At 49.5% G+C, this 13920-nt stretch overlaps 1 protein-coding gene across 1 annotated transcript; it reads right to left on the bottom strand.

The window, feature by feature from the left end:
* Positions 1 to 339: 339 nt before the first annotated feature.
* Akap4 (A-kinase anchoring protein 4) lies at positions 340 to 12744 on the bottom strand. Its single transcript, XM_052744476.1, has 6 exons — positions 12718 to 12744; positions 9618 to 9713; positions 4522 to 4572; positions 3921 to 4022; positions 1029 to 3134; positions 340 to 495 (listed from the first exon to the last, which is right to left on the bottom strand). Exons 1-6 carry the CDS (start codon positions 12742 to 12744, stop codon positions 340 to 342), a joined length of 2538 nt encoding a protein of 845 aa, XP_052600436.1.
* Between the last annotated feature and the right edge of the window lie 1176 nt (positions 12745 to 13920).

Here is a 13920-nt window from a genome sequence, read left to right on the forward strand (position 1 = left end):
TGGCGAAACAGACCACTTAGGGACATTGTGTCTTGGGTACTCAGAAAATAGCCCAGAGTGATATCTGGACACAAATCCAACACTATCAGCAGCCACGGAAAAGGAACCCATTTCCCTTCTCTTCCCTCCAATCAAGAAAATGACACGTTTTTGAATTTTTTTTTTATTCATGTTGCCCAGGGAGGGCACCCAGTATTTTCACAGTGCAACTGCTCAGATGTATTGGTAAATGCGATCACAGTTGTGCAGTTCAGCAGCCTGACGGCGAGGGTGGCTCCAGCTGGGGTGGAATTGCTGCCGGGGAGAGGACGATGGAGGGGAGTCTAAGGAGTTCTCAGCTTACAGGTTAACGAGAAGCCAGTCTAGCAGTTGCTTTCTAGCCATGTTGCCCACGGCTTCATCCAGTTGGCGCTCCTTGGCGAACTTCATGACTTCCTGAAGAAGATCTCCGACACTGTACCCTTTCTCTGCTGCCTTGGCTGAAACTTCAGGGAGCTGTGGAGAGAGCAGAGCTAGCTTGAGTTAGTCTGATACTTTTTAGAAAGAGGACCCACTGGGCAAAGTGAACTAACATCTCCATGTGCCCGTCTGCTGGGTTCAAGTCATGTCACAGATCCAGAACTGGAGGCTGCTGACATGCCTATCCTTTTTTCCTTAAGCCTTCTGAAAATCAGTTGTGTTTATTAAGTACTTCTCACCAGGTCACAGACCCTCAAGTTAATCTGTGCAGAATTCTAGGTCAAAGTCTGGAGTTCCTACTACTCTCCATCCCTTAAAAAAAAAAAAACACCTATGACATGGGTTTAAGGAAAATTGCATGGTTTCGTTTCAGCTCCTATACTGAAAATGATTTAACTGTGTGATTTCGCTTGACTCTAATGTGGGGACTGCAATTGTGTGTGTGTGTGTGTGTGTGTGTGTGTGTGTGTGTGTGTGTGTGTGTGTGTGTGTGCTTGTGTGTGGAGATAGAGAACGTGACTATATACGAATGCTCTCCTGCTCACATCCACCCATATGACATTTCTTACCTTCTCTAGTTGTCCGTCATCGTCTCCCATGAAGTAGAGCATGGGCACGTTAAACTGAGAGGCTGCAATCCATTGCAGAACAGCCTGCAGCTGCTTCTGCAAGTTGCTTGTAGAGCACTGATTATTGACGATAACTTCAGGGCCAGGAGCATCGTGATACTGTGACATTGCACCTTCACGGCCACATCTAGGGCCACCAGCTGCCAGGGCTGCTTGTTCTTCCAGCTCGGCCAGGGCTGCTCCGTTGTTGCTGTACTTAGCCATGATCAGGCACAGTTTCATCACGGATTCTACCAGTTGGTCTATAAACTGGCGGTTCATTTGCTTCATCCCACTGATGAAGTCCATCTCTGGATTGTCTGGGCATTGCTCTTCAAGTCTCTTGGGCATGGAAACTGCTTTGTTTGATCTAGGATCACAACGCTTATTCTCACCTTCAGATAGCTCATCACAGCTGAAAGAGCTCTCGCTAAGAAGTTTCTGAATCAGTGACAGAACCATGTTTGACATATCCAGCTTCTGGGAATCCAGTTGACTTTCCTTCGAACATGTGGATGGTCCAGGAGCTCCACAGCTTTCAAAATGCTTCATTGAGAGTGACTTAGTACTTTGGCCACCTCCACACTTCTCGTATTGTGTACTTTGGGACATATATCCCATGGAGGAACCAGGGCACTCCTCTTCACATACATCTTTGCCCTTCGCTTGTTGGGTCAGATGGTATTGAATCAGCATAAGGGCAGAGACAATCAGATCTTTGGCCAGTGAATCTGTGGAAGGACTGATCTTTTCTCTCTTCTCATCTTTACTGGTACATACTTTGTTAGGCACCCTGCCTTGGTTTCCTTGCTTCTGGTTCCACATAGTGAGGCTCTCTTTGAGGATATGTTCGCTGACTTTCTCAGCACTTGTCAGTGACTTGCCACTTGGATCTGTTTTCCCTTTGCATTTATCTTTTCCTTTCATCTCAGCTTTCATAGCTGAGAATTCAAGGCTCTGATTCTTGCACTTCGGATCATGAGTTCCGGCTTTCAAAGTTGCATATGCTAGACTCTGAGACTTAGTCTCTTTCTTCTCACCAAGAAGAGCACTGACCAGACGTTTTAACATGGCTTCCATGATGTCCGCTGCATTTTGTTTTCCGTGATTGAAAAGATTCCTCTTGACAGCAGAAACGAAGTCTGAGTCTGTCATCAGGACTCCTGTTATGTTATGCAAGTTCTTCATGCAGGAATCAATCAGATCAGACACAATTTCTTTGGTGTGCTTTAATAGTACTCTCTTCAGGACCACACAAGCTGGAATTGGCTTGCCACAGCTGTGCACTTTCAAAGTTTTCATAACCGAGACCATCATGTCAGATGCCACCTGATTTGCATAAACCATTAGCCCCTTGCTGATGGAATCTGCAAATTCTTTGCTATCTTTTGGGCACATCTGCTTCTCTCCACACTTGTTCTTGTTAGATAATTCACTATACAGAAAGGTTTTCCTGCCATCCCTGCATTCTTCTCCATTGCCGCGCATTTCTGCTGAGGTCAGTTCTACAGCTTCATGGGCCATCTCAGAAGCAATCTTGCTGACAGCGCTTCGGGGGCTGGTTTTCCCCTTTTCTCCTGTGGATGTATACATTGAATGATGGAGGCATTTGCTTCCACCTTCCAATTTGTCCTTGATTTCTTTTCGGGCCATTTGAATTACCAGAGAAGACAATCGGTTGACATAGAAGGAAAGATCATCCATAGAGCATTCTCCATCCGGGGTGGCAACTGACCTCTGATTGCTGGGAGATTTGGCTGCAGCATTTGAGGGACTTTGGTTATTGTTGGTGTTTTTGGATGCTGCCATTTCTAGGCGTAGGCTTTGAGGTCCTTTGTTCAAATAATCCATGTTTAGTTGATCAGCGTACACACTGTAGCAGTTTTCGGAAGGTATTTTGTGATAGTCACCCTCTAGGTCTCCCACTTTATGTTTACAACTAGAGGCTGAGGGGCTTAAGGCATGTTGGAAACCCAAGGCATACTTCTGGAGATCGTTGAGTAGCCAATTGAGGACACTTATGGGATCGGAGGGAGCTTGTTTGAAAAGACATACAGATCCCTCCGTCTAGAAAAAGAAGAATACCTCTCCATAAGTGTTTGAAGAGTTTGGGTAGGCCCTTTTATTTTCTTATTTGCATTTGTACATACTAGTGAATGGAAAAATACACTTGTATGTGTCAGTATGTCTGAATATGTAAAGAAGTCACTGTCAATTTGTTTTCCACATGTGGGTACATTAGTACAACTGCATGTCTTTGTATGTGTTAACTCTATATGTAAAGGTCAGTCAGTATATTTATCAATGCATGTACATGTTTATAAGTGTGACATGTAGCTAGTCATGTGTGTGTCTTTGCTTATATAAATTACTTTAAATGCATATATATATATGCATATGGATATATGGATAGAGAACCTTTTTCAACAGCTTGTGTATGTAATCTCTTAGGTACTCAAATTCTTGATTGTTATGTGTTTTCTCTGTTCCATATCTTTATTCTGTACTGAGTGGTGGGCAATATGAAACACATGAGCACAGTATAAGCAAGCAAGGTTGATACTAAGTGTACATCTTTCTTAGAACAAGGATAGCAAGGTTCTGTTTGGAGTAGATACTTCCAAGTCAAAGGGGGTATTCTGAACCTTTGTGATTAATGAACACCATTTAAAAATACCTCATGTGGAACTTACCATGACCCTAAACTTAGTCCTCTGTTTTCTAGAATGTCATGTGTTCCAGGTTAGTGAACCTATTGGACAACCATTTCCTTACTGTCTCTTACCCAGGGTCTTCAGACTTAATATTGAGCCCTAGAAATTAGGAGTGATAGAACCTTAGAGGCTAAGTCACCTTAGACTGGTCTTGCTTTTCAGTGTCCTTGATCACAATAATCTCTTTTTCTTCCAGATTCTCCAGATTTAATTCGCCTTCAGACCTGGAACCAGCAGCACCCTGTGGAATTAAAGGGTGAGATTTTTATTGAAAAGTTGACTTTTGAGATTTTTGCAACCTGCTCCACCTCTTAGGGTATAACTTCACAGCATGAAGGTCATGTCTCCCATCATTTTTTATTTCTCCAGAAGAGGTAGGGTTTCAATGCTACAAATTTTGAAGAATGAGACAAGATTATTTCCCCAAATTGCTAATTTGCCCTCTGATGACACTCAAGACTCTCAGTCTCAAGAGCTATTCTGTTACTTCACACCATTTTGGAAAGATTGTGTGTATCCATGCTTTTATTTGGCCCAACCACTGATGTAAGTGACTTTGAAAATGAAATTTGTTATCAAGAGTGACAATAAATTCAGAACCAAATACCCTGGGCCTTCCCCCTGAGTCCCTTCCACCTTTCCTCCCTCTGCCTCACCCTTTCCCTTTCCCCATACTTCACAGAAAACCCTTCCCACTCATTTGTTTTCACCCTCTTCAACTTTGAGCAGGTAATACCCACCTTGGAATCTTTATCTTCCACATTCAAGGTGGACACATCCACGAAGCATATCTGTACAAAATTAGGAGGGCAAATTTAGATAAGCTCTGGAGAAAAGGTTACAATTTCTCTCTTGGAAATGATAATCACACTTACCTCATGCAATTCTTGGGCAAATTAATTGATAGTGTATCTAAATTTCTAAGCAGAATGTGGCACAAAAGAAAACAGTGTAGCCCAAAAGAAAATATCCATAAACATTGATTGGAAAAAACCTGAGATGTCATGGCTGATTTTTGTGCCAGAATTTGGATTCCCCTAACTTCAAATTTAGGGCATTTTCTATTACATCAGTTTTTCTCAAGATGTGCTATTTTACTGTCGATAATATCAAAACTTTTAGTAGTACACGGGTAAACATTTCTGTGTTTAAAATGTACATTATAGTAGAATATGCAGCTTGTGGTGTTACAAATAATATTGCTTAGGGTGATAGTCATGTTTAACTATAAATCATTTTTTAATGCTACAAAATTGTACATCAAGTACAATTAATAAAATGAATGGTACTTGATCAAGATGAAAACAAGTACTATCTAAATAGTTCAAAATTTGGGAAAAAGTATGAAATAGTTGAAGTAATTTGCCCTCCTGAGGTGGACCCAGTGCAGCTTATTGGTAGCTCAACATTATGACTTAAGTAGTATTAGGTAATAGAAGCTGGTTACTAGGCAACCATAACTCCTCCCTTCCTATTAGGCCCCTCTCCTCTTAGGACCCTCCCCTCTTAGGCTCCTCCTCTCTTAGGCCCCTCCCTCTTAGGCTCCTCCCCTTCCAGCCCCTCCTCCTACTATGTTCCTCCCCCTTAGGCCCCTCCCTCCTCTTGTAGGCCCCTCCCTTTTTAGGCCCCCCCTCTTAGGCTTCTCCCCATTTGCGGCCCCCTTCCCTCAGGCTCCTCCCCTTCTCAGGCCACTCCCTCTTGTAGGCCCCTCCCCTCTTAGGCTCCTCCTTCATTGGCCCCTCCCCTTGTAGGCCCCCTCTCATAGGCTCCTCCCCCTCTCAGGCCCCTCCCTCCCCTCCTAGGCTTCTTTTTCATTGGTCCCTCCCCTCATAGATTCCTCCCTCTTAAGTTCCTCATCCTCTCAGGCCCCTCCCTCCCCCTAGGCCCCTCCCCTCTTAGGTCCCTCCCCTTAGGCTCCTCCCCTCTCAGAGCCCTCTCTCTTAGGCCCCTCCCTTGCAGACTCTCGATATACCCCTCCCCTCATAGACCCCTCCCCTTAGGCTCCACCCCTCTTAGACCCCTTCCCTCATAGGCCACTCCCTCTCAGGCTCCTCCCCTCTCAGAGCCCTCTCTCTTAGGACCCTCCCTCTTAGGCTCTTCCCCCTCTCAGGCCCCTCCCTTCCCTTAGGCCCCTCTCTTCATAGGCCCCTCCCCTCTTAGGCCTCTCCCTCCTAGGCTCTCCCTTTGTAGGCCCCTCCCCTTAGGCTCCTCCCCCTTAGGTGCCTCTCCCCCTTAGGTTCTTCCCCTCTTAGTCCTCTCCTAGGCTTCTCCCCTCATAGATCCTTCCCCTCATAGGCCCTCCCTTCTCAGGCCCCTTCCTCCTAGGCCCCTCCCTTCCCTAGGCTCCTCCTCTCATTGGCCCCTCCTATTATAGGCCCCTCCCTCTTAGGCTCCTACCCCCTCTCAGGTCCCTCCCTTCCCTTAGGTCCCTCCCCTTGTAGGCCTTCCCTCACTCTTAGGCCCCTCCTTCCCCTCAGCTCCTCCTCTCATTGGCCCCTCCCCTCATAGTCCCCCTCATTTTAGGCTCCTCCCCCTCTCAGGTCCCTCCCTTCCCTTAGGCCCTCTCCTCCTATGCCCCTCCCCTCTTAGGCCTCTCCTTTGTAGGCTCCTCTCCTCATAGGCCCCTTCCCTTAGGCTCCTCCCCCTTAGGTCCCTCCTCTTTTAGGTCCCTCCCTTGTAGACCCCCTCTCCTTCCCTGGGGGCCTCCTCTTATTGGCCCCTCTCCTCATAGGCCCCCTCCCCTTAGACTCCTCCCCCTGAGATTCCTTCTCTCTCAGACCCCTCCCTTCTAAGGCCCCTCCCCTCAGAGGCCCCTCCCCTTAGACTCCTCCCCCTGAGATTCCTCCTCTCTCAGACCCCTCCCTTCTAAGGCCCCTCCCCTCGTAGGCCCCTCCCCTTGTAAGACTCTCCCTCTTAGGCTCCTCCCCTCCCAGACCCCTCACTCTTAGGCCCCTCCCTCCCTTAGGCTCCTCCTTTCATTATCTCCTCCCCTCATAGAACCCTCCCTCTTAGGCTCCTCCCCTTTCAGACCCCTCCCTTCCGTTAGGCCCCTCTCCTCTTAGGACCCTCCCCTCTTAGGCTCCTCCTCTCTTAGGCCTCTCCCTCTTAGGTTCTTCCCCTCTTAGACCTCTCCCAGGCTTCTCCCCTCATTGGCCCCTCCCCTTGTAGGCCCTCTCTTCTCAGGTCCCTTCCTCTTAGGCCCCTCCCTCTCCTAGGGTCCTCCTCTCATTGGACCCTCTCCTCATAGGCCCCTCCCTTTTCGGCTCCTCCCCACTCTCAGGCCCTTCCTTCCCTTAGGCCCTTTCCCTCTTAAGCCCTTCACCATTTCAGGCCCCTCCCTCCACAGGCTTATCCCCTCATAGGCCCCTCCCCTTGTAGGCTCTCCCCCTTAGGCTCCTCCCCTCTTAGGCCCCTCCCTCCCCTGGGCTCCTCCTCTTATTGGCCCCTCCCCTTATAGGCTCCTCCCCTTAGGCTCCTCGGAGATTACTCCTCTCTCAGGCCCCTCCCTTCTAAAGCCCCTCCCCATTTCAGGCCCCTCCTTCCCCAGCTTCTCCCTTCATAGGCTCCTCCCCCTGTAAGACCCTCCTTCTGAGGTTCCTCCCCTCTCAGACCCCTCACTCTTATACCCCTCCCTCCACTAGCCTCCTCCTCTCATTGGCCCTTCCCCTCAAATGACCCCTCCCTCTTAGGCTCCTCCCCCTCTCAGGCCCTTCCTTCCCTTAGGCCCCTCCCTCTTAGGCCCCCTCCCCATTTCAAGCCCCTCCCTCCGCAGGCTTATCCCCTCATAGGCCCCTCCCTCTTAGGCTCCTCCCCTCTCAGATCCCTCCCTTCCCTTAGGTCTCTTCCCTCTTAGGCCTCTCCCCATTTCAGGCCCCTCTCTTCCCAGGCTTCTTCCCTCATAGTCCCCTCCCCTCATAGGGCCTGCCCTCTTAGGCTCTGCCCATCTCAGACACCTCACTCTTAGGCCCCTCCCTCCCCTGGCTCCTCTCATTGGCCCCTCCCCTCTTAGGATCTTAGGCCCCTTCATCCCCTAGGCTCCTCCTCTCATTGGCCCCTCCCCTCATAGGCCCCTCCCTCTTAGGCTCCTCCCCTTTCAGGCCCCTCCCCTAGGCTTCTCCTCTCATTGTCCCCTCCCTTCTTAGGCCCCTCCTTTCCCTAGGTGTCTCTCATTGGCCCCTCCCTCTTAGGCTCCTCCCCTTTCAGACCCCTCCCCTAGGCTTCTTCTCTCATTGTCCCCTCCCTTCTTAGGCCCCTCCTTCCCCTAGGTATCTCTCATTGGCCCCTCCCCTCATAGGCTTCTCCCTCTTAGTCTCCTCCCCTCTCAGTACTCTCAATCTAAGGCCCCTCCTTTCCCTAGTCTCCTCCTCTCATTGACCCCTCCCCTCATAGGCTCCTCCCTCTTAGGCTCCTCCCCTCCCCTTCCCCTCACTCTTAGGCCCCTCCCTTCCCTAGGCTCCTCCTCTCACTGGACCCTCCCCCCCACAGGCCCCTCCCTCTTAGGCTCCTCCCATCTCAGACCCCTCCCCTAGGCTTCTCTCATTTTCCCCTCCCTTCTTAGGCCCCTCCTTCCCCTAGGTTTCTCTCATTGGCCCCTCCCTCTTAGTCTCCTCCCCCTCTCAGGCCCCTCCTTCCCTTAGGCCTCTTTCCTCTTAGGTCCCACACCATTTCAGGTTCCTCCCTCCCCAGGCTTCTCCCCTCATAGGCCCCTCCTCTTGTAGACCCTCCCTCTCAGACTTCTCCCCTCTCAGACCCCTCTCCTCTTAGGCCCCTCCCTCCCCTAGGCTCCTCCTCTCATTGGCCCCTCCCCTCATAGACCCCTCTCCTCTTAGGACCCTCCCATTAGGGTTCTCCCCCTTAGGTCCCTCCTCTTTTAGGCCCCTCCCTCTTATCCTCCCCCCTCTCAGCTCTCAGGCCCCTCATTTCCCTTAGGCCCCTTGCCTCTTAGGCCCCTCCCTCTCCTAGGCTCCTCCTCTCATTGGCCCCTCCTATCATAGGCCCCTCCCCTTAGACTCCTCCCCCTTAGGTCTCTCTTCTCTCAGGCCCCTCCCATCCCTTGGGCTTCTCCCCTCTTAGGTCCTACCTATTTCAGGCCCCTCCCTCCCCAGGCTTCTCCCCTCAGTCCTCTCCCCTTGTTGGCCCTCCCTCTGAGGCTTCTCCCCTCTCAGATCCCTCCCTCTTAGGCCTCTCCCTCCACTAGGCACCACCTCTCACTAGCCCCTCCCCTCATAGGCCCCTCGCTCTTAGGCTACTTCTCTCAGGCCCCTCCCTTCCCTTAGGCCCCTCCCCTCTTAGGCCTCCTCCTTGTAGGCCCCTCCCCTCACAGGCCCCTCCCCTTAGGCTCCTCCCCCTTAGGTTCCTCCTCCCTTAGGCCCCTCCCCTTTATGCCCTTCCCTCTTAGGCCCCTCCCTCTTAGGCCCCTCCCTCCACTAGGCACCCCTCACTAGCCACTCCCCTCATAGCCCCTCCCTCTTAGGCTCCTCCCCTCTCAGGCCCCTCCCTCCCTTAGACTCCTCCCCTTAGGTCCCTCCCCTTTAGGCTCCTCCCCTTAGGCTCCTCCCCTCTCAGGCCCCTCCCTCTTAGGCCCCTCCCTCCTCTTAGGCTCTTCCCTCCCTACAGGCTCCTGTTCCCCTGTCCAGTTGACTTACATCACTCCTCACTCTGCCCCTCCTCTGATTCACCCGTGTGATGTCCATGTGTTCTGGCATCTGAAAACCCTTACTCTGCTTGGATGCTTGGAGAAGCCACATATCAGCTTCCATGAGTTTATGTTGGCTTCCAGCATGTCTGTACCCATATGGAAAATGTTTCGACTCCTTTGAGTCAGGTTGTATCTTACCACTTTTCGGTCCTGATCTTGTTGTCCTTTTGGGCTGTAAAGATCTACCTTGCACACACCCCTGCGGCTGTGTAACCAGTCAATATCGTCAGACATCTTCAGGAAGAAGCAAAAAAAAGGAGTGCATGAGGAAGCAAATTCAAGTCTAGAGACTAGGAATTCTATGTAGTGATTTGTGTCTACCCAACTAAATGTCTGAGAGAGGGGACAGCAGGTTCTGAAAGAAGCAACTTGTTTTAGAAAGAAGCAAGTGGCTGTCAGCTCCTGCAGTTGTCCTTTCCCAAGCCAGCCTCAAGCCAAATGTCCAAAGACAACTGAAGAAGTTAATGATAGCGTTTTGCTGTGTAAGACCAGTCAACAACTCAATAGACTTGTGTTTTGGTGTCTGGGGCTTGAATTGTATTTTCTCCAGAATTTAGTGACATAAATTTCTTCTCTTAAGTATTAGATGGCTGTGGGATTCATTTTTACACACATATAAAAGTATATTTTTTCTTCTTTACTTTCACCAGATTATTAGATCTTCCCTCTTCCCTCCCTCTCTTCTCCCTCCTCCTTTCCCTTCTCCACCTGCTATCTCTCTCCCTCCCTCCTCCTTCTCATTCTCCCCTCCCTCCATTCTTCCTCCTCTGAATAGTCTCTGTACTTTCTCCCCTTCCTCCCTTCCCTCTTCATCCTCCTTCCTTCCATTCTCCCTCCTCCCTTTCTATCCTTCCTCCCTCCCCTTCTTCCTGTGTTCCCTTCACCCTCCCTTTATTCTCCATCCTCCCTCCCCTTTGTACTCTCCCTCCTCCCTCCATTTACTCTCCCTCCTCCCTCCATTTACTCTCCCTCCTCCCTCCATTTACTCTCCCTCCTCCCTCCATTTACTCTCCCTCCTCCCTCCATTTACTCTCCCTCCTCCCTCCATTTACTCCTCTCCCTCCTCCCTCCCTTTACTCCTCTCCCTCCTCCCTCCCTTTACTCCTCTCCCTCCTCCCTCCCTTTACTCCTCTCCCTCCTCCCTCCCTTTACTCCTCTCCCTCCTCCCTCCCTTTACTCCTCTCCCTCCTCCCTCCCTTTACTCCTCTCCCTCCTCCCTCCCTTTACTCCTCTCCCTCCTCCCTCCCTTTACTCCTCTCCCTCCTCCCTCCCTTTACTCCTCTCCCTCCTCCCTCCCTTTACTCCTCTCCCTCCTCCCTCCCTTTACACTCTCCCTCCTCCCTCCCTTTACTCCTCTCCCTCCTCCCTCCCTTTACTCTCTCTCCTCCCTCCCTTTACTCTCTCCCTCCTCCCTCCCTTTACTCTCCCTCCTCCCTCCATTTACTCTCCCTCCTTCCTCCCTTTACTCTCCCTCCTCCCTCCCTCCTCCTTCTCTTCATCCCTCCTCCCTCCCTTCCCCTACTCCTCTCTTCCTCTCTCCCTTTATTCTCCCTCCTCCTTCCCTCCATCCCTCCTTCCTCCCTCCCTCCTCCCTCTCTTCATCCCTCCTCCCTCCCCTCCCTCCTCCCCTCCTCCTTCCTCCCTTTATCCTCCATCCTCCCTCTCTTCATCCCTCCTCCCCTCCTCCTCCCTCCCTTTAATCTCCATCCTCCCTCCCTCCCCTCCCCTCCCTCCTCCTTCCCTTTATTCTCCCTCCTCCCCCCCTCCTCCCTCTCTTCATCCCTCCCCTGTCCCCTCCCACCTCCCCTCCCTCCCCTCCCTCCCCTCCCTCTTCCCCTCCATCCCCCTCCTCCCCCTCTTTACTCCTCCTTCCATCTTCCTCCCCCCACCTCCCTCTGTTTGTTCTCCATCCTCTCCTTCCCTCTTCAACTTTCCTCCCTTCCTTCCCTCCCTCTCCCTCTCTTCATCCCTCTTCCGTCCCTTCCCCCTCTTCTGTTCTCTACCCCTCCCTTCTCCATCTAGCTCCGTCCTCTAACCCCTCCCTCCGCTGTCTGCCGTCCTCTCTCTAACCTCTTTCCCCTGCTCTCCCCTATCTACCTCTTTTGGCCTACAACTCTCTCACTTCCATGCCTCTTCTCTCTCCCTCCCTCTCTTTCCATCCCTTCTTCCCTCTTCCTTCTCTTCTTTCCCCATCTTTCCTTCCTCCCTCTTTCTCCCTGTGTTCTCTTGGCCTCACTTTTTAAAAAATGTTATCTAGTGACTATCTTCGTACACAGTACTTACCTTGATCACTTTGCTAGATATTTGGGGATGTTTCCAATTAGGAAACGCTACAAAAAAACTTTGAAAGGCTTGTAGAAAAGGGCTTCCTACACCCTCAGATGAGAGGGTTTCTTTTCTGAAGATCTAGTGAACAACTATTAGCTTCAAAAAAGTCAAAGCCTAAGAGATCCCTTGTGAGATTTGGATCTTAAAAACGTGGTAAAAAAATAAAATGTGTAAACTCATTACCTTGATGATGGAGTTCTTTTGGACCTTGGACTGAATGTGTGCCACCCAGAAGGGAGATGTGCCCCTTTAGATGGAAGTGGGCAGTGCCAAGTTCTTAGGCACTTGCAGCTGCTGCTACCCCGGTCAGCTGTTGGACCAGACTGATGGGCCCAAGCTGTTCCCTGCTGGCTCTTGCCCTGGGGTGTGATGAGGGGCTTTGTTGGGTCACAATACCCAGTGCTATGGCAACCTGAGCAAGGGCATGGCGCTCCTGGAAAACTCAGTAACCTTTTCATATCCAGAGTATGCTAAGCTACCTGCTGAAGGACAACTTTTCATTATGTCTTGTGGGTCACATGTATTTCACAACGTTTTACACAGTTCACAACCTCTCAGTATCAAGCATCCCGTTCCTTTTTCCTACTAGACTTTGAGAATAAGCTAATCCCTCTCATTACCAGTTTGCTGGAGGATCGTACGTAGCCTTCACCTACAGAATTACTTCCAGTCTCTGTAAACTGAAATTGTTTTCCCAGTTTAGTTTGCCTCTCTTTGAATTTCCCACTACAGAACCAGAGTTATGTAGCAAAAGATCTTTAGATTTATGTTGAAAGAGAGAAATTTTGACCCAAGTCATTCTTAGTTATCCCAAATGAAATGAAAAGTAAAGACCGGGGGCTGCCTTAGCCACTAACAAGATACCAAGATACCTCCCATACTAGCCAAAAGAAGTAGAAGATACTTTTACCTTTGCAGTACCACAGTAGGCAATCATTTGGGACCGTTGGATGGTTCTTTTCTGGAGAATTGGGATGCTGCGATGACTCTTCCAGTCTGCCTCAAGATGGTATGTCTTTTCTCAACCCTCCATACTCTCCTAAAGCCTTACCTGACAGCTGGCACTAGAACTTAAAACTCATGACATCACTGTTTCCATAGAGAACAGTGACAGCACAAACTGGTAGGCTTTATTCTTAGAATTCTGTGTGATCTAAGGTCTAGGAAGCTTTGATAGTCACTTTTTTATCTTCAAACCACGAAAAAGACTTAAGCCCACTGCTGTTTCCCATTTTGGCTAGCGATCATTGCTAGCTACAATATGTTTTAGAGAATTATCCATTAAGATACCTCCTGTCTAAACCAGTTTGAAAGCATTAACACACACCAAAGGGCTATCATCCATGTCCAAATCATACTTTATTTGAATTTGTCCTGTGTGTCTCTTCTTTAACCAGTTGAAGGTGAAGAAACTTAACTGAACTCAAAACCATTTGAGATGCTCCCCTAGATAATATTATTTCTTATTACAGCCATAGCTTCACTTTCTCCTTATTTTGTGTTTTTTTTTTCCTGAAAAGAATCCAGCAAATTTCTAGTCACTGTAGATAGGGCACCTATGCAGATCAGAGAAATGATTTTACCAGAGTCTAGTTCAGTGAACCAATGAGTTTATCTGGGGTTACATATAGGAGTATAGGAGAGGTTACTTACAGGAGCGTGGATGGCTACTTAATGGCAGCCATATCAGCAGAAAGCTTACCACATTGTGGGTTATGACTAACGGATACAAATATGTTGGCCAGTCAGAGAGTATCCTCTTCTTAGCGATTGTGTCCTGATTTTTCAGTGTTGGGGGTGGGGTGGGCATCTTTCTAAATCTTGGAACTTTCATGGGATTTCCTGAGACTTCTCAATTTCCTGAGTCCTATGAGCTCCTTTCTACCCTCTCCTGTGATGTTTTCAGAGCCTTAGAGGGGGTGTTGGAGATGTCTGACTCCCTTTTCCCATTTCTGCCTGAGCATTGGACATTTTCTCACAACAGTCACTTAATCTCAGGAACGTAACTGGTTATGAGTGTGTGTGAGACATAGCTTAGTTCAAAACAAGTAAGTTTCTTTCTGTGACAGACTAAATCTGATCGCAGAAGTAATATCATGGCACCTGGAAGTAG

Source organism: Peromyscus californicus, unplaced genomic scaffold (assembly GCF_007827085.1).
Source record: "Peromyscus californicus insignis strain IS unplaced genomic scaffold, ASM782708v3 Scaffold_10__1_contigs__length_136768540, whole genome shotgun sequence".
NCBI lineage: Eukaryota > Metazoa > Chordata > Mammalia > Rodentia > Cricetidae > Peromyscus > Peromyscus californicus.